At 41.9% G+C, this 26,743-nt stretch overlaps 1 protein-coding gene across 1 annotated transcript in view; it reads left to right on the top strand.

The window, feature by feature from the left end:
• The first annotated feature begins 1,358 nt into the window (after positions 1 to 1,358).
• The window catches only part of pde10a (phosphodiesterase 10A), a 227,068-nt gene continuing 201,683 nt past the window's right edge, over positions 1,359 to 26,743 (top strand). The window contains exon 1 of the mRNA XM_029714762.1: positions 1,359 to 2,118. Coding sequence (XP_029570622.1) covers positions 2,028 to 2,118 — 91 coding nt within the window. The 5' untranslated portion in view covers positions 1,359 to 2,027. The remainder of the gene's footprint in view (positions 2,119 to 26,743) is intronic.

The raw sequence follows: 26,743 nt of genomic DNA, 5'->3' as shown, positions 1-26,743 counted from the left end.
AATTTGTACAAAATACAAAACAGAAATACCTTATTTACATAAGTATTCTGACCATTTGCTATGAGACTCAAAATTGAGCTCAGGTGCATCGTGTTTCCATTGATCATCCTTGAGATGTTTCTACAACTTGATTGGAGTCCACCTGTGGTAAATTCAATTGATTGAACATTATTTGGAAAGGCACACAGCAGTCTATATAAGGTCCCGCAGTTGACAGTGCATGTCAGAGCAAAAACAAAGCCATCAGGTCAAAGGAATTTTCCGTAGAGCTCCGAGACAGGATTGTGTCAAGGCACAGATCTGGGGAAGGGTATCACATTTTTTTTGCGGCATTGAAGGTCCCCAAGAACACAGTGGCCTCCATCATTCTTAAATGGAAGAAGTTTGGAACCACCAAGACTCTTCCTAGAGCTGGCCACCTGGCCAAACTGAGCAATTGGGGGAGAAGGGCCTTGGTCAGGGAGGGGACCAAGAACCCAATGGTCACTCTGACAGAGCTCCAGAGTTCCTCTGTGGAGATGGGAGAAACTTACAGAAGGACAACCATCTCTGCAGCACTCCACCAATCAGGCCTTTATGGTAGAGAGCCAAACGGAAGCCACTCCTCAGTAAAAGGCACATAACAGCCCACAGTTTGCCAAAAGTCACCTAAAGACTCTCAGACCATGAGAAACAAGATTCTCTGGTCTGATGAAACCAAGATTAAACTCTTTGGCCTGAATGCCAAGCGTCACGTCTGTCGGAAACCTAGCACCATCCCTACAGTGAAGCATGGTGGTGGCAGCATCATACTGTGGGGATGTTTTTAGTCAGGATCGAGGCAAAGATTAACAGAGCAAAGTACAGAGAAATCCTTGATGAAAACCTCTCCAGAGCGCTCAGGACCTCCGACTGGGGTGAAGGGTCACCTTCCAACAGGACAACGACCCTAAGCACACAGCTAAGTCAATGCAGGGGTGGCTTCGGTACAAGTCACTGAATGTCCTTGAGTGGCCCAGCTAGAGCCCAGACTTGAACCCAATCGAACATCTCTGGAGAGACCTGAAAATAGCTGTGCAGAAACGCTCCCCATCCAACCTGACAGAGCTTTAGAGGATCTGCAGAGAAGAATGCGAGAAACTCTCCAAATTCAGGTGTGCCAAGCTCATAGTGTCAAACCCAAGAAGACTCGAGGCTGTAATCGCTGCCCAAGGTGCTTCAACAAAGTACTGAGTAAAGGGTCTGAATGCTTATGTAAATTTAATATTTCAGTTTTATTGGTTTTATAAATTAGTGAAAATTTCTTAAAACATGTTTTTGCTTTGTCATTATGGGGTATTGTGTGTAGATTAATGAGGGGGGAAAACGATTGAATCACATTTTTGAATATGGCTATAACCTAACAAAATGTGCAAATAGTCAAGGGGTCTGAATACTTTCCGAAGGCACTGTACATGGTGGCACGGATCAGTAGCCAGTTGCCTCTCGTGCGTAATTTCCAACCGAACAAGGCTCAGTCCTATAATCCTGGACACACGTGATCAGCAAATCGCCTCCATATCAATATTTGTAACTTGTCAGGAGGGGGACTAAGCCTATCTCTCTATATCCCTAGAAAACACATATTGTCCGATCACAGCTAGCATTAGTATTAGCCTACATTTGGACAATCTCTCCATTCTTTGTATCTCCAGTGTCCGGGGCATCCATCCACACACGCACCTGCCAACTTTCTCTACTCACAATGGTTTGGAGACACGCGCCGGAGGGGAGGACACAGAACGAAAAGCGAGATCTGTTTGAACGGAACTGAAGACTGTTCTGATTGTTCGGAATTCTAAACTCGCCATTCCCTGATTGTTCGGAATTCTAAACTCGCGCATTCCCTGATTGTTCGGAATTCTAAACTCGCCAATCCCTGTCTGTTGCATGCCCAGTCAGTTGATAGTGCATCCACTGTCTCTCTATCACTCCCCCCTTCCCCCCACGGCTGTCACATAATAAAACCACGAAGGAGGAGGCGTCGTTTTAAAACAAGGGAGAAGCAAATGTCGAAGAAACGCAAAAATCCTGATGACAAGGAGGGAATCGAAGACGTCACAAAAGACTTCCCACGTGCGGGTTGTATCAGTGATCAAGGTATGTGAACGTTGTCTTGTTCAGTGGTACGTGATGGTCGTGATAGTTTGAATATAATGGTGTGTGGGGTATATATTTGACTGGTGCACCGGGGCCTATGTTTGTGACACATCTAGGTTAATTTGTGTCAACAGATTAGCTGGCAGCCTTCTGGTTTGCCACAATAACGAATAGATCATTTAGTCTGAGTACCAGTCTCTTTATGACATGGAGTACAGGAGTGGATTAGCTAAGGAGACTGGTACCCAGGGCATAGATCATTCACAAGGAATGCACATAGCAATGATAAACACAACGTTATTTGCTATAGTAATGCTGCCCAAGCCAATGTGGGCATCTCTCGCTCTCAGTTACAATTCAAAGGGCTTTATTGGCATTGGAAACGTGTTAACATTGCCAAAGCAAGTGGAATATATAATAAACAAAAGTGAAATAAACAATCAGAAATGAACAGTAAACATTACACTCACAAACATTTTTAAAGAATAGAGATATTTCAAATGTTATAGTATTGGCTATGTACAGTGTTGTAACAATGTGCAAATAGTTGAAGTATGAAAGGGAAAATAAATGAACAGATACATATAGTTTGTATTTACAATGTTGTTTGTGCTTCACTGGTTGCTCTTTTCTTGTGGCAACAAGTCTCTCTCTCTCTCTCTGCCCCCTTTCTCTTGTATGAAACTTTGCTGAGATGATAGCTTTAAAAACCCAGTGCCAGGTGTCTTTCACATCTGTTGTGACATTACATCACCTTTGGGAAACTTAATAACTAAAAAAACCTTTGATTTATTTTCATTAGTTGAACTTGACTGAGTTGGCATGAACATGCTCCACTCTCCTCCACCCATCTCCCCTCTAGGCTGGCCTCTACATCTCCTGTGGAGTTGTTTACTCTTCATTATGGCACACCGTAGCAAAACGTTTTGCAATAGAAAACGAAAACAAGTAGTCTCTCCCTGTCCTTTTTCTGCCGTTTGTTGCCAAATGGATAGGACCTATGGCATATGACAGGGCAGCAGAGCAGAGTGTTTGGCTATGTGTTTTGGGTCTGGGCCCAAAACAGTTTCCCTTTTTGGCTAGGAGAACGGAGGATAGGAAGGGGAACCGAGGGGAACCAGGTTCTTCCTTCCCCCACACAGCAGAGGCATCTGGGAACACTCTCTGGCCCAATCCTAAACCATCCCCTAAACCCTATGCCCTATGCATGAGCTTCTAGAGATCTGAGGGGATTTTATTGGTATAAGCAATATGGTGAACCGTTCCTCTAGCCTATCAGAGGGCAAGGTGGAGCTATTACCAAATTGCTTACACCTATCGAATCATCTTACACAAGTGCATAGGGTGCAGAGTTTAGGGCGTTGGGGTCCATTTGGGATTGGGCCTTAGTCTTCAGCTCTAGCCCCTCCCACCATCATAATAAACCATCTACTCCCAACTAGCCCCTCCCACCATCATAATAAACCATCAACTCCCAACTATCTCCTCCCACCATCATAATAAACCATCTACTCCCAACTAGCCCCACCCACCATCATAATAAACCATCTACTACCAACCAGCCCCTCCCACCATATCAAACCATCTACTACCAACCAGCCCCTCCCACCATAACAAACCATCTACTACCAACCAGCCCCTCCCACCATAACAAACCATCTACTACCAACCAGCCCCTCCCACCATAACAAACCATCTACTACCAACCAGCCCCTCCCACCATAACAAACCATCTACTACCAACTAGCCCCTCCCACCATAACAAACCATCTACTACCAACTAGCCCCTCCCACCATAACAAACCATCTACTACCAACTAGCCCCTCCCACCATAACAAACCATCTACTACCAACCAGCCCCTCCCACCATAACAAACCATCTACTACCAACTAGCCCCTCCCACCATAACAAACCATCTACTACCAACCAGCCCCTCCCACCATAACAAACCATCTACTACCAACTAGCCCCTCCCACCATAACAAACCATCTACTACCAACTAGCCCCTCCCACCATATCAAACCATCTACTACCAACTAGCCCCTCCCACCATAACAAACCATCTACTACCAACCAGCCCCTCCCACCATAACAAACCATCTACTACCAACCAGCCCCTCCCACCACAGCGGCGTCTGGTAAGACAAGGGGCGGGGACTATGTATTTTTGTAAACAACAGCTGGTGCACGATATCTCAGGAAGTCTTGAGCTATTGATCGCCTGAGGTAGAGTATCTCATGATAAGCTGTAGACCACACTATCTACCTAGAGAGTTTACATACCACCACTGTCAGAGGCTGGCACTAAGACAGTATTGAATGAGCTGTATTCCGCCATAAGCAAACAAGAAAATGCTCACCCAGAGGCGGCGCTCCTGGTAGCCCCTCCCACCATAACAAACCATTTACTACCAACCAGCCCCTCCCACCACAACAATGAATCTAGTACCAATGCAATGTCATCACTGTTCAGACAGACCCAGGTCCACGGGCCTCAGCCTCACAGAATATAATATATGGAGTGATTATAGACTAGAAGATAATAGAATATGTCTGCCGGAACACTGTAATAAGCGTGTTATAGCCATGTAATAGCAAGCAATTACACTTTAAAAAAGTATAATTCTGATATTACAGTGTTGTGACTGCATGCAATTAACTGGAATTAAAAACGTATGACAAACCATATATCAAACTATATTGTCAGTTAGTAAACTGAAACTATATTGTCAGTTAGTAAAGTCAAACTATATTGTCAGTTAGTAAAGTCAAACTATATTCAAATCAAATGTATTTATAAAGCCCTTCTTACATCAGCTGATATCTCAAAGTGCTGTACAGAAACCCAGCCTAAAACCCCAAACAGCAAGCAATGCAGGTGTAGAAGCAGGGTGGCTAGGAAAAACTCCCTAGAAAGGCCAGAACCTAGGAAGAAACCTAGAGAGGGGTGGCCAGTCCTCTTCTGGCTGTGCCGGGTGGAGACTATAACAGAACATGGCCAAGATGTTAAAATGTTCATAGATGACCAGCAGAGTCAAATAATAATAATCACAGTGGTTGTCGAGGGTGCAACAGGTCAGCACCTCAGGAGTAAATGTCAGTTGGCTTTTCATAGCCGATCATTCAGAGTATCTCTACCGCTCCTGCTGTCTCTAGAGAATTGAAAAGAGCAGGTCTGGGACAGGTAGCATGTCCGGTGAACAGGTCAGGATTCCATAGCCGCAGGCAGAACAGTTGAAACTGGAGCAGCAGCACGGCCAGGTGGATTGGGGACAGCAAGAAGTCATCAGGCCAGGTAGTCCTGAGGCATGGTCCTAGGGCTCAGGTCGAGAGAGAGAGAGAGAGAGAGAGAGAGAGAGAGAGAGAGAGAGAGAGAGAGAGAGAGAGAGAGAGAGAGAGAGAGAGAGAGAGAGAGAGAGAGAGAGAGAGAGAGAGAGAGAGAGAGAGAGAGAGAGAGAGAGAGAGAGAGAGAGAGAGAGAGAGAGAGAGAGAGAGAGAGAGAGAGAGAGAGAGAGAGAGAGAGAGAGAGAGAGAGAGAGAGAGAGAGAGAGAGAGAGAGAGAGAGAGAGAGAGAGAGAGAGAGAGAGAGAGAGAGAGAGAGAGAGAGAGAGAGAGAGAGAGAGAGAGAATGAGCATACTTAAATTCACACAGGACACCGGATAAGACAGGAGAAATACTCCAGATATAACAGACTGACCCTAGCCCCCCGACACATAAACTACTGGAGGCTGAGACAGGAGGGGTCGGGAGACACTGTGGCCCCATCCGACGATACCCCCGGACAGGGCCAAACAGGCAGGATATAACCCAACCCACTTTGCCAAAGCACAGCCCCCACACAACTAGAGGGATATTTTCAACCACCAACTTACCATCCTGAGACAAGTCAGAGTATAGCCCACAAAGATCTCCGCCACGGCACAACCCAAGGGGGGGCGCCAAACCAGACAGGAAGATCACGTCAGTGACTCAACCCACTCAAGTGACGCACCCCTCCTAGGGACGGCATGGAAGAACACCAGTAATCCAGTGACTCAGCCCCTGTAATAGGGTTAGAGGCAGAGAATCCCAGTGGAGAGAGGGGAACCGGCCAGGAAGAGACAGCAAGGGCGGTTCGTTGCTTCAGTGCCTTTCCGTTCACCTTCACACTCCTGGGCCAAACTACACTCAATTATAGGACCTACTGAAGAGATCGGTCTTCAATAAAGACTTAAAGGTTGAGACCGAGTCTGCGTCTCTCACATGGGTAGGCAGACCATTCCATAAAAATGGAGCTCTATAGGAGAAAGCCCTGCCTCCAGCTGTTTGCTTAGAAATTCTAGGGACAGTTAGGAGGCCTGTGTCTTGTGACCATAGAGTACGTTTAGGTATGTACGGCAGGACCAAATCGGAAAGATACGTAGGAGCAAGCCCATGTAATGCTTTGTACGTTAGCAGTAAAACCTTGAACTCAGCCCTTGCCTTAACAGGAAGCCAGTGTAGAGAGGCTAGCACTGGAGTAATATGATCACATTTTTGGGTTCTAGTCAAGATTCTAGCAGCTGTGTTTAGTACTAACTGAAGTTCATTTAGTGCTTTATCTGGGTAACCGGAAAGTAGAGCATTGCAGTAGTCTAACCTAGAAGTGACAAAAGCATGGATACATTTTTCTGCATCATTTTTGGACAGAAAGTTTCTGATTTTTGCAATGTTACATAGATGGAAAAAGCTGTCCTTGAAACAGTCTTGATATGTTCGTCAAAAGAGAGATCAGGGTCCAGAGTAACGCCAAGGTCCTTCACAGTTTTATTTGAGACGATGGTACAACCATCCACCCAAAGCCATTTTGGGTTTACTACCTTTTTATTTGGGCATTTTTATTGTTCAGAAATGTGGTGGGTACTCTCTTCGTTCGCTGGACTTTATCCTGCTAACTGTTCCAAATGTCCAAACTGAATTTGGTAAAAGGACTTTTATGTACTCTGCACCATCGTCTTGGAACGCCTTACAAAATACTTTTAAACTGGAAGAACTTGTCCCGATTGGTATTTTTAAATCACTGATGAATGATCTTGAGACTGATTCCCTGACATGTCAATGTTTTTAATTTGCTGTTTTGATTTTGTTATACTCTTGTGAATTCTATGGTTTTTACTAGATTACTTGTAGTTTTTCATGTTGTTTGTCTGTAATTTTTGTAATGACTTGGTGCTGTCTATCTTGACCAGGACGCTCTTGAAAAATAGATTTTAAATCTCAATGAGCTTTTCCTGGTTAAATAAAGGTTAAATAAAAAAATTATATATATATATTTTTTTAAATCAAGATTAATTGTCAGATTCAACAGAAGATCTCTTTGTTTCTTGGGACCTAGAACTAGCATCTCTGTTTTGTCCGAGTTTAAAAGTAGAACATTTGCAGCCATCCACTTCCTTATGTCTGAAACACAGGCTTCCAGCGAGGGCAATTCTGGGGCTTCACCATGTTTCATCAAAATGTACAGCTGTGTGTCATCCGCATAGCAGTGAAAGTTAACATTATGTTTCCGAATGACATCACCAAGAGGTAAAATATATAGTGAAAACAATAGTGGTCCTAAAATGGAACCTTGAGGAACACCGAAATTTACAGTTGATTTGTCAGAGGACAAACCATTCACAGAGACAAAATGATATCTTTCCGACAGATAAGATCTAAACCAGGCCAGAACTTGTCCGTGTAGACCAATTTGGGTTTCCAATCCCTCCAAAAGAATGTGGTGATCGATGGTATCAAAAGCAGCACTAAGGTCTAGGAGCACGAGGACAGATGCAGAACCTCGGTTTGACGCCATTAAAAGGTCATTTACCACCTTCACAAGTGCAGTCTCAGTGCTATGATGGGGTCTAAAACCAAACTGAAGCGTTTCATATACATTGTTTGTCTTCAGGAAAGCAGTGAGTTGCTGCGCAACAGCTTTTTCTAAAATTTTAGCGAGGAATGGATGTTTCGATATAGGCCGATTAGTTTTTTTTATATTTTCTGGGTCAAGGTTTGGCTTTTTCAAGAGAGGCTTTATTACTGCCACTTTTTGTGAGTTTGGTACACATCCGGTGGATAGAGAGCCGTTTATTATGTTCAACATAGGAGGGCCAAGCACAGGAAGCAGCTCTTTCAGTAGTTTAGTTGGAATAGGGTCCAGTATGCAGCTTGAAGGTTTAGAGGCCATGATTGTTTTCATCATTGTGTCAAGAGATATAGTACTAAAACACTTGAGTGTCTCCCTTGATCCTAGGTCCTGGCAGAGTTGTGCAGACTCAGGGCAACTGAGCTTTGGAGGAATACGCAGATTTAAAGAGGAGTCCGTAATTTGCTTTCTAATGATCCTGATCTTTTCCTCAAAGAAGTTCATGAATTTATTGCTGCTGAAGTGAAAGCCATCCTCTCTTGGCGAATGCTGCTTTTTAGTTAGCTTTGCGAAAGTATCAAAAATAAATGTAGGATTGTTCTTATTTTCCTCGGTTAAATTGGAAAAATAGGATGATCAAGCAGTAGTGAGGGCTCTTCGATACTGCACGGTACTGTCTTTCCAAGCTGGTCAGAAGACTTCCAGTTTGGTGTGGCGCCATTTCCGTTCCAATTTTTTGGAAGCTTGCTTCAGAGCTCGGGTATTTTCTGTATACCAGGGAGCTAGTTTCTTATGACAAATGTTTTTAGGGGTGCAACTGCATCTAGGGTATTGCGCAAGGTTAGATTGAGTTCCTCAGTTAGGTGGTTAACTGATTTTTGTCCTCTGATGTCCTTGGGTAGGCAGAGGGAGTCTGGAGGGTATCAAGGAATCTTTGGCTTGTCTGAGAATTTATAGCACGACTTTTGATGCTCCTTGGTTGGGGTCTGATCAGATTATTTGTTGCGATTGCAAACGTAATAAAATGGTGGTCCGATAGTCCAGGATTATGAGGAAAAATATTAAGATCCACAACATTTATTCCACGGGACAAAACTAGGTCCAGAGTATGACTGTGGCAGTGAGTAGGTCCGGAGACATGTTGGACAAAACCCGCTGAGTCGATGATGGCTCCGAAAGCCTTTTGGAGTGGGTCTGTGGATTTTTCCATGTGAATATTAAAGTCACCAAAAATGTGAATATTATCAGCTATTATCAGCTTCCGATAGGAATTCAGGGAACTCAGTGAGGAACGCTGTATATGGCCCAGGAGGCCTGTAAACAGTAGCTATAAAAAGTGATTGGGTAGGCTGCATAGATTTCATGACTAGAAGCTCAAAAGACGAAAACGTCAGTTTTTTTTTGTAAATTGAAATTTGCTATCGTAAATGTTAGCAACACCTCCGCCTTTGCGGGATGCATGGGGGATATGGTCACTAGTGTAACCAGGAGGTGAAGCCTCATTTAACACAGTAAATTCATCAGGCTTAAGCCATGTTTCAGTCAGGCCAATCACATCAAGATTATGATCAGTGATTAGTTAATTGACTATAACTGCCTTGGAAGTGAGGGATCTAACATTAAGTAGCCCTATTTTGAGATGTGAGGTATCACAATCTCTTTCAATAATGGCAGGAATGGAGGAGGTCTTTATTCTAGTGAGATTGCTAAGGCGAACACCGCCATATTTAGTTTTGCCAAACCTAGGTCGAGGCACAGACACGGTCTCAATGGGGATAGCTGAGCTGACTACACTGACTGTGCTAGTGGCAGACTCCACTAAGCTGGCAGGCTGGCTAACAGCCTGCTGCCTGGCCTGCACCCTATCTCATTGTGGAGCTAGAGGAGTTAGAGCCCTGTCTATGTTCATAGATAAGATGAGAGCACCCCTCCAGCTAGGATGGAGTCTGTCACTCCTCAACAGGCCAGGCTTGGTCCTGTTTGTGGGTGAGTCCCAGAAAGAGGTCCAATTATCTACAAATTCTATCTTTTGGGAGGGGCAGAAAACTGTTTTCAACCAGCGATTGAGTTGTGAGACTCTGCTGTAGAGCTCATCACTCCCCCTAACTGGGAGGGGGCCAGAGACAATTACTCGATGCCGACACATCTTTCTAGCTGTCACGGCTCACTTTGATAGCAGGAGGGGTGAAGTCAGGCGCAGGAGACTGAGATCTGTTTAAACATACATTTAATAATCCAAACAGAAAAAATGCCGCAACAAGGCCGGTTGCAAAACAACTAGGAAGGAGGACAGCTCCAAAGATCCACAAGGACGGGGCGCAGCCCGGCAACCCTAATGCCCAAACAAGCAGCTTAACTGGGAAAACATACAAAAATTCTCGACTATCAAACAACATGACAAAGAACAATCTCGCACATATCCCCAAACGAAACAGACAAACTAAATACCCCCACTAATTGACTAACACAAAACAGACCTAATCAGACAAAACCAACAGACACAGAAACATAGATCGGTGGCAGCTAGTAGGCAGGCGACGACGACCGCCAAGCACCGCCCGACCGGGGAGAGGCGCCACCTTCCGTGGACGTTGTGACAGTACCCCCCCCCCCCACGCGCGGCTCCCGCCGACGCCGGCCTCGAGGACGACCCGGAGTGCGAGGCGCAGGCCAATCCGGATGAAGACTGTGGAATTCCCGCAGCAGAGCTGGATCCAGAATGTCCCCCACCGGGACCCAGCACCTCTCCTCTGGGCCGTACCCCTCCCAGTCCACGAGGTACTGCAGGCCCCCTACCCGACTCTGGGAGTCCGAGATGGACCGGACTGTGTACGCCGGGGCCCCCCCAATGTCCAGGGGGGGCGGAGGGACCTCCCGCACCTCAGTGTCCTGCAGCGGACCAGCTACCACCGGCCTGAGGAGAGACACATGAAACGAGGGGTTAATGCGGTAATATGAAGGAAGTTGTAACCTATAACACACCTCGTTTATTCTCCTCAGGACTTTGAACGGCCCCACAAATCGCGGTGGCGGTGGCGGTCAGCGCTCTCCTTTTGTCGTCCTACAGCCTGTTTAAGGGCCTCCTGGACGGCACTCTAGGTCTCCTTTGAGCACTGTACCCATTCCTCCACCGCAGGAGCCTCCGTCTGGCTCTGATGCCAGGGCACCAGGACCGGCTGGTACCCCAACACCACCTGAAAGGGCGACAGGTTAGTAGAGGAGTGGCGCAGAGAGTTCTGCGCCATCTCGGCCCATGGCACGAACCTCGCCCACTCCCCTGGCCGGTCCTGGCAATAGGACCGCAGAAACCTGCCCACATCCTGGTTAATACGCTCCACCTGCCCATTGCTCTCGGGGTGAAAACCCAAAGTCAAACTGACCGAGACCCCCAGTCTCTCCATAAACGCCCTCCACATCCGGGACGTGAACTGGGGACCTCGATCAGAGACGATGTCCTCGGGCACCCCGTAGTGCCGGAAGACATGCGTAAACAGGGCCTCCGCGGTCTGTAGGGCCGTAGGAAGACCGGGCAAAGGGAGTAGACGGCAAGACTTCGAGAACCGATCCACAACGACCAGGATCGTGGTGTTCCCCTGAGATGGCGGGAGATCCGTGAAGAAATCCACCGACAGGTGGGACCATGGTCGCTGTGGAATGGGGAGGGGCTGTAGTTTCCCTCGAGGCAGGTGTCTAGGAGCCTTACACTGGGCGCACATGGAACAGGAAGAGACATAACGCCTCACATCCTTAACCAAAGTGGGCCACCAGTACTTCCCTTTCAGACCCCGCACCATCCGTTCAACACCAGGATGACCCGAGGAGGGTAGAGTGTGTGACCACCGGATCAGACGATCGCGAACACCGAGCAGGACGTACCTCCGACCCGCGGGACACTGGGGTGGAATGGGTTCTGACTGCACTGCCCGCTCGATGTCCGCATCCACCTCTCAGACCACTGGTGCCACCAGACAGGAGGCAGGGAGTATGGGAGTGGGATCAATGGCCCGCTCCTCGGTGTCGTAGAGACGCGACAGTGCGTCGGCCTTCAGGTTCCGGGAACCTGGGATGTATGAGAGGGTGAACTGAAACCTCGTAAAAAACATGGCCCACCTGGCTTGACGAGGGTTAAGTCTCCTCACTGCCTGGATGTACTCCAGATTACAGTGATCAGTCCAGATGAGGAAAGGGTGTCGTGCCCCTTCAAGCCAATGTCTCCACACCTTCAGGGCCCTGACCACGGCTAGCAACTCCCTCTCCCCCACATCATAGTTACACTCCGCCGGACTCAGCTTCTGGTGCCGACGTGGATAACAATATCTCTATACTCTCTACACTCGCCAGTTTTAGCTTTAGCCAGCACCATCTTTAGATTAGCCTTAACGTCGGTAGCCCTGCCCCCTGGTAAACAGTGTATGATCGCTGGATGATTTGTTTTAAGTCTAATACTGTGGGTAATGGAGTCGCCAATGACTAGGGAGTTCAATTTGTCAGAGCTAACGGTGGGAAGCTTCGGCGTCTCAGATCCCGTAACGGGAGGAGTAGAGACCAGAGAAGGCTCGGCCTCCGACTCCGACTCGCTGCTTAATGGGGAGAACCGGTTGAAAGTTTCTGTCGGCTGAATGAGCGACACCGGTTGAGCATTCCTACAGCATTTCCCTCCAGAAGCCATGAGAAAGTTGTCCGGCTGCGGGGACTCTGCGAGGGGATTTATACTACTATCTGTACTTACTGGTGGTACAGACACTGTTTCATCCTTTCCTACACTGAAATTACCCTTGCCTAACGATTGTGTCTGAAGCTGGGCTTGCAGCACAGCTATCCTCGCCATAAGGCGATCGTTCTCCTGTATATTATGAGTACAGCAACTGCAATTAGAAGGCATCATGTTAATGTTACTTAGCTTCGGCTGGTGGAGGTCCTGACGAACCACGTCCAGATAAAATGTCCGGAGTGAGAAAGTTGAATGAAGAAAAGTTGAGTGAGGGAAAAACTAAAAGTATAAACGGTAATTAAAAAGTAAAAACCGTAAAGTTGTCAGGTAGCAAAGTAAGGTTAGCAACAAAACGCACAGCAGCACGTTAACAAGTCTGCAAGTTGTGACCAGAAATAAACTCAAACTATATTATCTGTTAGTAAACTCAAACTATATTATCTGTTAGTAAACTCAAACTATATTATCTGTTAGTAAACTCAAACTATATTATCTGTTAGTAAACTCAAACTATATTATCTGTTAGTAAACTCAAACTATATTATCTGTTAGTAAACTCAAACTATATTATCTGTTAGTAAACTCAAACTATATTATCTGTTAGTAAACTCAAACTATATTATCTGTTAGTAAACTCAAACTATATTATCTGTTAGTAAACTCAAACTATATTATCTGTTAGTAAACTCAAACTATATTATCTGTTAGTAAACTCAAACTATATTATCTGTTAGTAAACTCAAACTATATTATCTGTTAGTAAACTCAAACTATATTATCTGTTAGTAAACTCAAACTATATTGCCAGTTAGTAAACTCAAACTATATTGTCAGTTAGTAAACTCAAACTATATTGCCAGTTAGTAAACTCAAACTATATTATCTGTTAGTAAACTCAAACTATATTGCCAGTTAGTAAACTCAAACTATATTATCTGTTAGTAAACTCAAACTATATTGTCAGTTAGTAAACTCAAACTATATTATCTGTTAGTAAACTCAAACTATATTGCCAGTTAGTAAACTCAAACTATATTGCCAGTTAGTAAACTCAAACTATATTATCTGTTAGTAAACTCAAACTATATTGCCAGTTAGTAAACTCAAACTATATTATCTGTTAGTAAACTCAAACTATATTGTCTGTTAGTAAACTCAAACTATATTATCTGTTAGTAAACTCAAACTATATTGCCAGTTAGTAAACTCAAACTATATTGTCAGTTAGTAAACTCAAACTATATTATCTGTTAGTAAACTCATTTAAGGGCATGGGTTCAGAGCACCAATCTGCCACAGGGTTTCACTCATATTTAAAGGTTTTAATATGATCTGTTTACATGTCAGTCGATCCCTGTCAGAAGTGGATGGAAACGACACCTGCTCTGTAGTAATGCCAAGAACGATTACTTTTAAAGCAGCTTATAAAATGGGTCACACAGCATTCCCCATACATACAGTATGCACTCTTAAATAAGGACAGGGGAACACTGGAGGGAACGTGTGTGTGTGTGTGTGTGTGTGTGTGTGTGTGTGTGTGTGTGTGTGTGTGTGTGTGTGTGTGTGTGTGTGTGTGTGTGTGTGTGTGTGTGTGTACTACAGTATGATAGTTGACATAACATGGCATGTATCCTAAACACATACCTTATCCAATACAGTATGAAAAGTTCCCATATGACACACAACAAGATCCAGAAGACATTGCAAATGGCTTTGCTACTGCACTGTAGCTGATGGCCTTGCTACTGTCGCTGTAGCTGATGGCCTTGCTACTGTCGCTGTAGCTGATGGCCTTGCTACTGTCGCTGTAGCTGATGGCCTTGCTACTGTCGCTGTAGCTGATGGCCTTGCTACTGTCGCTGTAGCTGATGGCCTTGCTACTGTCGCTGTAGCTGATGGCCTTGCTACTGTCGCTGTAGCTGATGGCCTTGCTACTGTCGCTGTAGCTGATGGCCTTGCTACTGTCGCTGTTTGTAATGTAAAGTAATGATCAAAATGCTTAATGTAAAGTAATGATCAAAATGATTAATTAAAATAATGATCAAAATGAATCATGTAAAGTAATGATCAAAATGATTAATGTAAAATAATGATCAAAATGATTACTGTAAAGTAATGATCAAAATGCTTAATGTAAAGTAATGATCAAAATGCTTAATGTAAAGTAATGATCAAAATGCTTTAATGTAAAAATAATGATCAAAATGATTAATGTAAAATAATGATCAAAATGCTTAATGTAAAGTAATGATCCTGATAAAATAAAATAACATCAAAATCTAAATGCTCCCTAAAATGAAAATTAGAAACATTACAATCAGTAGCTGTAGCAGTCAGTCATTAGTCCTCCTGCTGTATTTTACAGCACCTTTACAAACACTAATATACGTTAATACTTTCCACAACACATGCCAGATTATGAACTATTTATATAATCCTATTCACAAATGCCAGATTAAAGTTTAGAGTATTAAAGTGTAGAGTAGGCTCTCCTAAAAGTACACAAATATTTTAGCACCAGAAAAACACATTAAAATCATAGTAAACCTAGTATGCACACACACACACACACACACACACACACACACACACACACACAGTGCAGCACTGGTTGTCTGAATTTAAATTCATCCCTGAAATATTCTCTTGTTTTCTACAACAGCACCACCTAGTGGTCTTAGTTCTGAACAGCCATGGAAAAGGTTTGAGAGTTTAGCCTACATTTACTATCTTTCCTCGATTCCTTGCATCCTCTCTCCTTGCTTCCTACTCAAAGCGTATTGAACTTTAAAGATCCAATGTCCCTTACCTCAGACATTTTCCTCCAATGCATTTTGAGAAGCAGGTGAGGACAGAGGACGCAAGGAATCGAGGAAAGAGGAATTGAGAAGGAGCCCCTCAGTCTCTCTTGAGAACACTAGATGGAGCCACAGTGTCAGGAAAGAGAGCCATTTGGGACAAATGCTCGTCAGAGTAATCCACTGATGCCACAATGTCATCATCATCATCAGTAACAAGAACTCTGTAGAGTCGATGGGTTTGGTAACAGGAAGAAGAACTCTGTAGAGTCGATGGGTTTGGTAACAGGAAGAAGAACTCTGTAGAGTCGATGGGTTTGGTAACAGGAAGAAGAACTTTGTAGAGTCGATGGGTTTGGTAACAGGAAGAAGATGAAAGAAAGAGCATGATGCAAAACAAGTAGGCTTTAATGTAAAGCACATTTTAATAGGGTGTATATGAACACATTTACATTTAATTTGTAATGTTTGAATGGATTTGCAGAAATTATGACTGTGTGTGTGTGTGTGTGTGTGTGTGTGTAAACAGGCAGATTTTACGTCTGGTGGAAGAGCAGAGCTGTCTTGGCCAATCCTGTTCTTCTAGAAAAGTTTGTGGTCATACGCATATCCTTAACGTCGGTGCTGGGCTAATAAAAAATACCAGTAAAGAACAGGAACACTGTTTATGCTCCCAATTCACTGCTTTATTGACAACGTTTTGATCCGAAACGGATCTTCATGAGGTCAAACAGACTGAGTGCTCACATCCCAAAATAAACACATTTCACATGACCATTACACACATGACACGTGGTGTATGTGGAAACAATACACTTCAATTCAGTAACTAACCCAAGACATGCTAACCTCTCACCATTACAATAACAAGGGAGGTTAGCATTTTATATCGTACCCCCAAGACATGCTAACCTCTCACCATTACAATAACAGGGGAGGTTAGCATTTTATATCGTACCCCCAAGACATGCTAACCTCTCACCATTACAATAACAAGGGAGGTTAGCATTTTATATCGTACCCCAAGACATGCTAACCTCTCACCATTACAATAACAAGGGAGGTTAGCATTTTATATCGTACCCCCAAGACATGCTAACCTCTCACCATTACAATAACAGGGGAGGTTAGCATTTTATATCATACCCCAAGACATGCTAACCTCTCACCATTACAATAACAGGGGAGGTTAGCATTTTATATCATACCCCAAGACATGCTAACCTCTCACCATTACAATAACAGGGGAGGTTAGCATTTCTGGGGGGTATGATATTTATGCCTCTGTAACTTTCTCACTCATCATTATTCACGATTAATTCAGAATTATCCGTAATCATGGTAACATCCACATTATTGTAGAAGAGCTTAGAAACATATTCCATTCTTATTTTTAATAAAAGTGACTCCAACATTACACAATACATTATTTACCAATCATTGTTTGTGGATTTATTTGTATTTATTAGGAATCCCCATATGTGTTGCCAAGGCAACAGCTACTCTTCCTGGGGTCCACACACACCAAGTAACTAACATCACACATAAAACAAAATATAAAAACAGTACATCACATAACATTATTACACTACTTCATATCTACAATTCAAAATGCATATTGGGCACCAAATAATCTGTAACACAACCAAAACAAACATATTTGTAGAGTCACAAGCTTGATGTAATCATTGCGTGTTATGAATATGGGACCAAATACTAAACTTTTGACTTTAGTATTTAATACACATACAGTATCAGTGAATTTCTCCCAATACTTTTGGTCCCCTAAAATGGGAGGACGATGTACAAAAAGTGCTGTAATTTCAAAACAGTTGACTTGATATGGATGAAAATACCCTCAAATTAAAGCTGTCAGTCTGAACTTTAATCTCATCGTCATTGTATCATCTAAAATCCAAAGTGGTGGAGTACAGAGACAAAACAACAACAAAATGTGTCACTGTCCCAATACTTTTGGAGCTCACTGTATATACATACAGTGTGTACAAAATTACCAGAGACCTGGATGGCAAGACAAATCAACGTAACTGTCCTGTTCTTTTCTCTATAGTATTGACTGGCCACACACACACACACACACACACACACACACACACAGTGTTTTTGTATACGTGTTTGTTTTGGGTGTATTAAAAACCCTTATTGTGTATTCCTGCGCCTGTCTCCAAAATCCTTTATACCAGCATGACAGAATTTTTGGTTAAAATAATAATTACTTCATCTATTTAGGAATGTAAAGTAATGTTCTCTTCAGAGGATTTTGGATTACAACAGCATTAAACATGTACAACTGCCTCAAATCCTAATATAGTGGGAAAGTAGGATAGAGATTGTTGTTTACAGTAAAACAGTATTTTATTTTATTTATGACTTTTACTACAGCAATAAAGCTGCATCAAATCAAATCAAAGTGTATTGGTCACATACACAGTTTATCAGATGTTTTAGCAGTTGTAGCCAAATGCTAATGTTGCTAGCTCCTAACAATGATAATGTTGCTAGCTCCTAACAACGATAATGTTGCTAGCTCCTAACAATGATAATGTTGCTAGCTCCTAACAATGACAATGTTGCTAGCTCCTAACAATGCAGTAGCATATCAAACGACTTAACAAATAATCAAAAAAATAATAATAATACAAGAAATCTTGAAATGTCTGAATAAATCCAATTAACAACCCAAATAGCACTGTATAAGTAATTCACATGCAATCTATATGTATATACACTTGATTAATTTACACCAGATACTAAGAATGATATGTACAGCAGTAGATATATTAGAGTGAGCATGACTATACATAGTTTAGATATACAGTGCATTCAGAAAGTATTCATACCCCTTGACTTATTCCACATTTTATTGTGTTACAGCTGTAATGCAAAATGGATTTAAAAACATTATAAAAAATCTCACCCATCTAGACACAATACCCCATTATGACAAAGTGAAAACATGTTTTCAGACTTTTTTTGCAAATGTACTGAAAATGAACTGCAGAAATATCCAATAAACGTAAGTATTCAACCCCCACAGTCAATACATGTTAGAATCACCTTTGGCAGCGATTACAACTGTGAGTCTTTCTGGGTAAGTCTCTAAGAGCTTTGCACACCTGGAATGTACAATATTTGCATATTATTCTTAAAATAATTCTTCAAGCTCTATGAAGTTGTTTGTTGATCATTGCTAGACAGTCATTTTCAAGTCTTGCCATAGATTTTCAAGCCGATTTAAGTCTAAACTGTAACTAGGTTACTCAGGAACATTCCATGTCGTTTTGGTATGCAACTCCAGTGTATATTTGGCCTTGTGTTTTAGCTTATTGTCTTGCTGAAAGGTGATTTTTTTTCTCCCTGTGTCTGTTGGAAAGCAGACTGAACCAGGTTTTCCTCTAGGATTTTGCCTGTGCTTAGCTCCATTCCGTCTTTTTTTATCCTAAAAAAACTCCTTAGTCCATGCCGATGATAAGCATACCCATAACATGATGCAGCCACCACCATGCTTGAAAATATGAAGAGTAATACTCAGTAATGTGTTGTGTTGGATTTGTCCTAAACATAACGCATTGTATTCAGGACATAAAGTTAATTTCTTTGCCACTTTTTTTGCAGTATTACTTTAGTGCCTTATTATTCTGTACATGCTTCCTTCTTTACACTCTGTAAATTAGGTTAGTATTATGGAGTAATGTTGTTGATCCATCCTTAGTTTTCTACTATCACAGCCATTAAACTCTGTAAAGTCATCATTGGCCTCATGGTGAAATACCTGAGTTTCCTTCCTCTCCGGCAACTGAGTTACAAAGGACGCCTGTATCTTTGTAGTGACTGGCTGTATTGATACACCATCCAAAATGTGATTAATAACGTCAAAGGGATATTCAATGTCTGCTTCTTATTTTTGTACCCATCTACCAATAATTGCCCTTCTCTGCAAGGCATTGGAAAACCTCCCTGGTCTTTGCGGTTTAATCTGTGTTTGAAATTCACTGCTTGTCTGAGGGACTTTACAGATAATTGTATGTGTAGGGTACAGAGATTAGGTAGTTATTCAAAAATCATGTTAAACACTATTATTGCACACAGAATGAGTCCATGCAATTTATTATGTGACTTGTTAAACACATTTTTACTGCTGAACTTATTTAAGCTTGCCATAACAAAGGGGTTGAATACTTATTGACTAAAAACATAATTCCACTTTGACATTGCGGGGTATTGTGTGTAGGCCAGTGACACAAAATCTCAATTGAATCTATTTTAAATTCAGGCTGTAACACAACTAAATGTGGACGAAGTCAAGGGGTGTGAATACTTTCTGAAGGTACTGTATATCTATGCTATTTTTGCCTATTTAGAGATTGTGATTGTTGCAAACAAAGACAGACTGTGTGTGTGCGTGCCTGTGTGTGTGTGTGTGTGTGTGTGTGTGTGTGTGTGTGTGTACTGTGTGTGCCTACGTGTGTATAAACACACATATCGAATGTCTTGTCTTTGTCAGCGGCTTTCACAAGATTGCACAGTGAAGCGTTTTGTGTCAGTGACGTCAGTAAACCCCAGTGTGGTACTCACACCGCTTAAATGGTCCCTGGAACCCCACAGGCCACACACTCATCATCATAATCACCATGTCAGAGAGAGAGAGAGAGAGAGAGAGAGAGAGAGAGAGAGAGAGAGAGAGAGAGAGAGAGAGAGAGAGAGAGAGAGAGAGGCAGAGAGAGGCAGAGAGCGATAGAGGGAGAGAGAGAGAAAGAGGGAGAGATAGAGAGGCAGAGAGAGAGAGAGAAAGAAAGAGAGAGAGAGAGAGAAAGAGAGAGACAGACTGTTTGTCGTTTGGGCAGTACTTCCTCCCGTATTGCATTGAAAGTTTTCTTGTTGTAGATGTGGTCTTGTAGGTGTGGTCTTGTTGTAGGTGTGGTCTTGTTGTGGGTGTGGTCTTGTTGTAGGTGTGGTCTTGTTGTAGGTGTGGTCTTGTTGTAGGTGTGGTCTTGTTGTAGGTGTGGTCTTGTTGTAAGTCCCTGACAGTATCATGATCCATGTCCAGTCACTGATTATACTGTAGATATTGTCTGGTGGCCTTCGCTCCATTCAAAGCAATATACCAAATTCCTTACTAATATAATATAATTTATTAGCCTGTAAAGAGTTACTGAGTACGTAATGCAATTTATAAATGATTCATATCGCTTGTTCTCTCCCTTTAATTTCTACTTGGACGTCAGCATTATCAGTCATAAATAATCATAAATAATGTTATTTATGACTGACACTGTTCTAAGAACTGCTTGTGCTAATACAGTTGAAGTCAGAAGTTTACATACACTTAGGTTGGAGTCAGAAGTTTACATACACTTAGGTTGGAGTCAGAAGTTTACGTTCACTTAGGTTGGAGTCAGAAGTTTACATACACTTAGGTTGGAGTCAGAAGTTTACATACACTTAGGTTGGAGTCAGAAGTTTACGTTCACTTAGGTTGGAGTCAGAAGTTTACATACACTTAGGTTGGAGTCAGAAGTTTACGTTCACTTAGGTTGGAGTCAGAAGTTTACGTTCACTTAGGTTGGAGTCAGAAGTTTACATACACTTAGGTTGGAGTCAGAAGTTTACGTTCACTTAGGTTGGAGTCAGAAGTTTACATACACTTAGGTTGGAGTCAGAAGTTTACATTCACTTAGGTTGGAGTCAGAAGTTTACATACACTTAGGTTGGAGTCAGAAGTTTACATACACTTAGGTTGGAGTCAGAAGTTTACGTTCACTTAGGTTGGAGTCAGAAGTTTACATACACTTAGGTTGGAGTCAGAAGTTTACATACACTTAGGTTGGAGTCAGAAGTTTACGTTCACTTAGGTTGGAGTCAGAAGTTTACGTTATCTTAGGTTGGAGTCAGAAGTTTACATACACTTAGGTTGAAGTCAGAAGTTTACATACACGTAGGTTGGAGTCAGAAGTTTACATACACGTAGGTTGGAGTCAGAAGTTTACATACACTTAGGTTGGAGTCAGAAGTTTACATACACTTAGGTTGGAGTCAGAAGTTTACATACACTTAGGTTGGAGTCAGAAGTTTACGTTCACTTAGGTTGGAGTCAGAAGTTTACGTTATCTTAGGTTGGAGTCAGAAGTTTACATACACTTAGGTTGAAGTCAGAAGTTTACATACACGTAGGTTGGAGTCAGAAGTTTACATACACGTAGGTTGGAGTCAGAAGTTTACATACACTTAGGTTGGAGTCAGAAGTTTACATACACTTAGGTTGGAGTCATAAGTTTACATACACTTAGGTTGGAGTCAGAAGTTTACATACACTTAGGTTGGAGTCAGAAGTTTACATTCACTTAGGTTGGAGTCAGAAGTTTACATACACTTAGGTTGGAGTCAGAAGTTTACATACACTTAGGTTGGAGTCAGAAGTTTACATACACTTAGGTTGGAGTCAGAAGTTTACGTTCACTTAGGTTGGAGTCTGAAGTTTACGTTCACTTAGGTTGGAGTCAGAAGTTTACGTTCACTTAGGTTGGAGTCAGAAGTTTACGTTCACTTAGGTTGGAGTCAGAAGTTTACATACACGTAGGTTGGAGTCAGAAGTTTACATACACGTAGGTTGGAGTCAGAAGTTTACATACACTTAGGTTGGAGTCAGAAGTTTACATACACTTAGGTTGGAGTCAGAAGTTTACATACACTTAGGTTGGAGTCAGAAGTTTACATACACTTAGGTTGGAGTCAGAAGTTTACGTTCACTTAGGTTGGAGTCATTAAAACTCGTTTTTCAACCACTCCACAAATTCCTTGCTAACAAACTATAGTGTTGGCAAGTCGGTTAGGACATCTACTCTGTGCATGCCACAAGTAATTTTTCCAACAATTGTTTACAGACAGATTATTTCACTTATAATTCAGTGTATCACAATTCCAGTGGGTCAGAAGTTTACATACACTAAGTTGACTGTGCCTTTAAACAGCTTGGAAAATTCCAGAAAATGATGTCATGGTTTTAGAAGCTTCTGATAGGCTAATTGACATATTTGGAGGTGTACCTGTGGATGTATTTCAAGGCCTACCTTCAAATTCAGTGCCTCTTTGCTTGACATCATGGGAAAATCAAAAGAAATCAGCCAAGACCTCAGAAAAAAAATTGTGGACCTCACAAGTCTGGTTCATCCTTGGGAGCAATTTCCAAATGCCTGAAGGTACCACGTTCATCTGTACAAACAATAGTAAGTATAAACACCATGGGACCACGCAGCCGTCATACTGCTCAGGAAGGAGACGTGTTCTGTCTCTTAGAGATGAACGTACTTTGGTGCGAAAAGTGCAAATCAATCCTAGAACAACAGCAAAGGACCTTGTGAAGATGCTGGAGGAAACAGGTACAAAAGTATCTATATCCACAGTAAAATGACTCCTATATTGACATAACCTGAAAGGCCGGTTAGCAAGGAAGAAGCCACTGCTCCAATACCACCATAAAAAAGCCAAACTATGGTTTGCAACTGCACATGGGACAAAGATCGTACTTGTCCTCTGGTCTGATTAAACAAAAATAGAACTGTTTGGCCATAATGACCATCGTTATGTTTGGAGGAAAAGGGGGAGGCTTGCAAGCCGAAGAACACCATCTTAACTGTGAAGCACGGGGGTGGCAGCATCATGTTGTGGGGTGCTTTGCTGCAGGAGGGACTGCTGCACTTCACAAAATAGATGGCATCATGAGGATGGAAAATTATGTGGATATATTGAAGCAACATCGCAAGATATCAGTCAGGAAGTTAAAGATTGGTCGCAAATGGGTCTTCCAAATGGACAATGACCCCAAGCATACTTCCAAAGTTGTGGCAAAATGGCTTAAGGACAACAAAGTCAAGTTATTGGAGTGGCTATCACAAATCCCTGACCTCAATCCTATAGAAAATATGTAGGCAGAACTGAAAAAGCGTGTGCGAGCAACGAGGTCTACAAACCTGACTCAGTTACACCAGCTCTGTCAGGAGGAATGGGCCAAAATTCACCCAACCTATTTTGGGAAGCTTGTGGAAGGCTACCCGAAACATTTGACCCAAGTTAAACAATTTAAAGGAAATGCTACCAAATACTAATTGAGTGTATGTAAACTTCTGACCCACTGGGTATGTGACGAAATAAATACAAGCTGAAATAAATCCTTCTCTCTAATATTATTCTGACATTTCACATTCTTAAAATGAAGTGGTGATTCTAACTGACCTAAGACAGGGAATTTTTACGAGGATTAAATGTCAGTAATTGTGAAAAACTGAGTTTAAATGTATTTGGCTAAGGTGTATCTAAACTTCTGACTTCAACTGTATATACATACAGTAGTTATTCCTGATAGATACATCCTGTAGATATACCTGGTAGATACATCCAGTAGATATACCTGGTAGATACATCCAGTAGATATACCTGGTAGATACATCCAGTAGATATACCTGGTAGTAGATACATCCAGTAGATATACCTGGTAGATACATCCAGTAGATATACCTGGTAGTAGATACATCCTGTAGATATACCTGGTAGATACATCCTGTACATATACCTGGTAGTAGATACATCCAGTAGACATACCTGGTAGTAGATGCATCCAGTAGATATACCTGGTAGTAGATACATCCAGTAGATATACCTGGTAGTAGATACATCCAGTAGATATACCTGGTAGTAGATACATCCAGTAGATATACCTGGTAGTAGATACATCCAGTAGATATACCTGGTAGTAGATATATTCTGTAGATATACCTGGTAGTAGATATATTCTGTAGATATACCTGGTAGATACATCCTGTAGATATACCTGGTAGATACATCCTGTAGATATACCTGGTAGATACATCCTGTAGATATACCTGGTAGATACATCCTGTAGATATACCTGGTAGATACATCCTGTAGATATACCTGGTAGATACATCCTGTAGCTATACCTGGTAGTAGATATATTCTGTAGATATACCTGGTAGTAGATATATTCTGTAGATATACCTGGTAGTAGATACATCCAGTAGACATACCTGGTAGATACATCCTGTAGATATACCTGGTAGTAGATACATCCTGTAGATATACCTGGTAGATACATCCTGTAGATATACCTGGTAGTAGAAACATCCTGTAGATATACCTGGTAGTAGATACATCCTGTAGATATACCTGGTAGTAGATACATCCTGTAGATATACCTGGTAGATACATCCTGTAGATATACCTGGTAGTAGATATATTCTGTAGATATACCTGGTAGATACATCCTGTAGATATACCTGGTAAATACATCCTGTAGATATACCTGGTAGATACATCCTGTCGATATACCTGGTAGATACATCCTGTAGATATACCTGGTAGTAGATATATTCTGTAGATATACCTGGTAGTAGATATATTCTGTAGATATACCTGGTAGTAGATACATCCAGTAGATATACCTGGTAGATACATCCTGTAGATATACCTGGTAGTAGATACATCCTGTAGATATACCTGGTAGTAGATACATCCTGTAGATATACCTGGTAGTAGATACATCCTGTAGATATACCTGGTAGTAGATACATCCTGTAGATATACCTGGTAGATACATCCTGTACATATACCTGGTAGTAGATATATCCTGTAGATATACCTGGTAGTAGATACATCCTGTAGATATACCTGGTAGTAGATACATCCTGTAGATATACCTGGTAGATACATCCTGTACATATACCTGGTAGTAGATACATCCAGTAGATATACCTGGTAGATACAACTTGTAGATATACCTGGTAGATACATCCAGTAGATATACCTGGTAGATACATCCTGTAGATATACCTGGTAGTAGATACATCCTGTAGATATACCTGGTAGTAGATACATCCAGTAGATATACCTGGTAGATACAACTTGTAGATATACCTGGTAGATACATCCTGTAGATATACCTGGTAGATACATCCTGTAGATATACCTGGTAGTAGATACATCCTGTAGATATACCTGGTAGATACATCCTGTAGATATACCTGGTAGTAGATACATCCTGTAGATATACCTGGTAGTAGATACATCCTGTAGATATACCTGGTAGTAGATACATCCTGTAGATATACCTGGTACATACATCCTGTAGATCTACCTGGTAGTAGATATATTCTGTAGATATACCTGGCAGATACATCCTGTAGATATACCTGGTAAATACATCCTGTAGATATACCTGGTAGATACATCCTGTCGATATACCTGGTAGATACATCCTGTAGATATACCTGGTAGTAGATATATTCTGTAGATATACCTGGTAGTAGATATATTCTGTAGATATACCTGGTAGTAGATACATCCAGTAGATATACCTGGTAGATACATCCTGTAGATATACCTGGTAGTAGATACATCCTGTAGATATACCTGGTAGTAGATACATCCTGTAGATATACCTGGTAGATACATCCTGTACATATACCTGGTAGTAGATATATCCTGTAGATATACCTGGTAGTAGATACATCCTGTAGATATACCTGGTATCCTGTAGATATACCCTGGTAGATACATCCTGTACATATACCTGGTAGTAGATACATCCAGTAGATATACCTGGTAGATACAACTTGTAGATATACCTGGTAGATACATCCAGTAGATATACCTGGTAGTAGATATATCCTGTAGATATACCTGGTAGTAGATATATCCTGTAGATATACCTGGTAGTAGATACATCCTGTAGATATACCTGGTAGATACATCCTGTACATATACCTGGTAGTAGATACATCCAGTAGATATACCTGGTAGATACATCCAGTAGATATACCTGGTAGTAGATATACCTGGTAGTAGATACATCCAGTAGATATACCTGGTAGTAGATATACCTGGTAGATACATCCTGTAGATATACCTGGTAGATACATCCAGTAGATATACCTGGTAGATACATCCTGTACATATACCTGGTAGATACATCCTGTACATATACCTGGTAGTAGATATATTCTGTAGATATACCTGGTAGATACATCCAGTAGATATACCTGGTAGTAGATATATTCTGTAGATATACCTGGTAGATACATCCGGTAGATATACCTGGTAGTAGATACATCCTGTAGATATACCTGGTAGTAGATACATCCTGTAAATATACCTGGTAGTAGATACATCCAGTAGATATACCTGGTAGTAGATACATCCAGTAGATATACCTG

The sequence above is a fragment of the Salmo trutta genome, chromosome 2, assembly GCF_901001165.1.
Source record: "Salmo trutta chromosome 2, fSalTru1.1, whole genome shotgun sequence".
Taxonomy (NCBI): Eukaryota; Metazoa; Chordata; class Actinopteri; order Salmoniformes; family Salmonidae; genus Salmo; species Salmo trutta.
The sequence above is the reverse complement of the archived record's forward strand: the minus strand, read 5'-3'. Positions and strand labels throughout refer to the sequence as shown.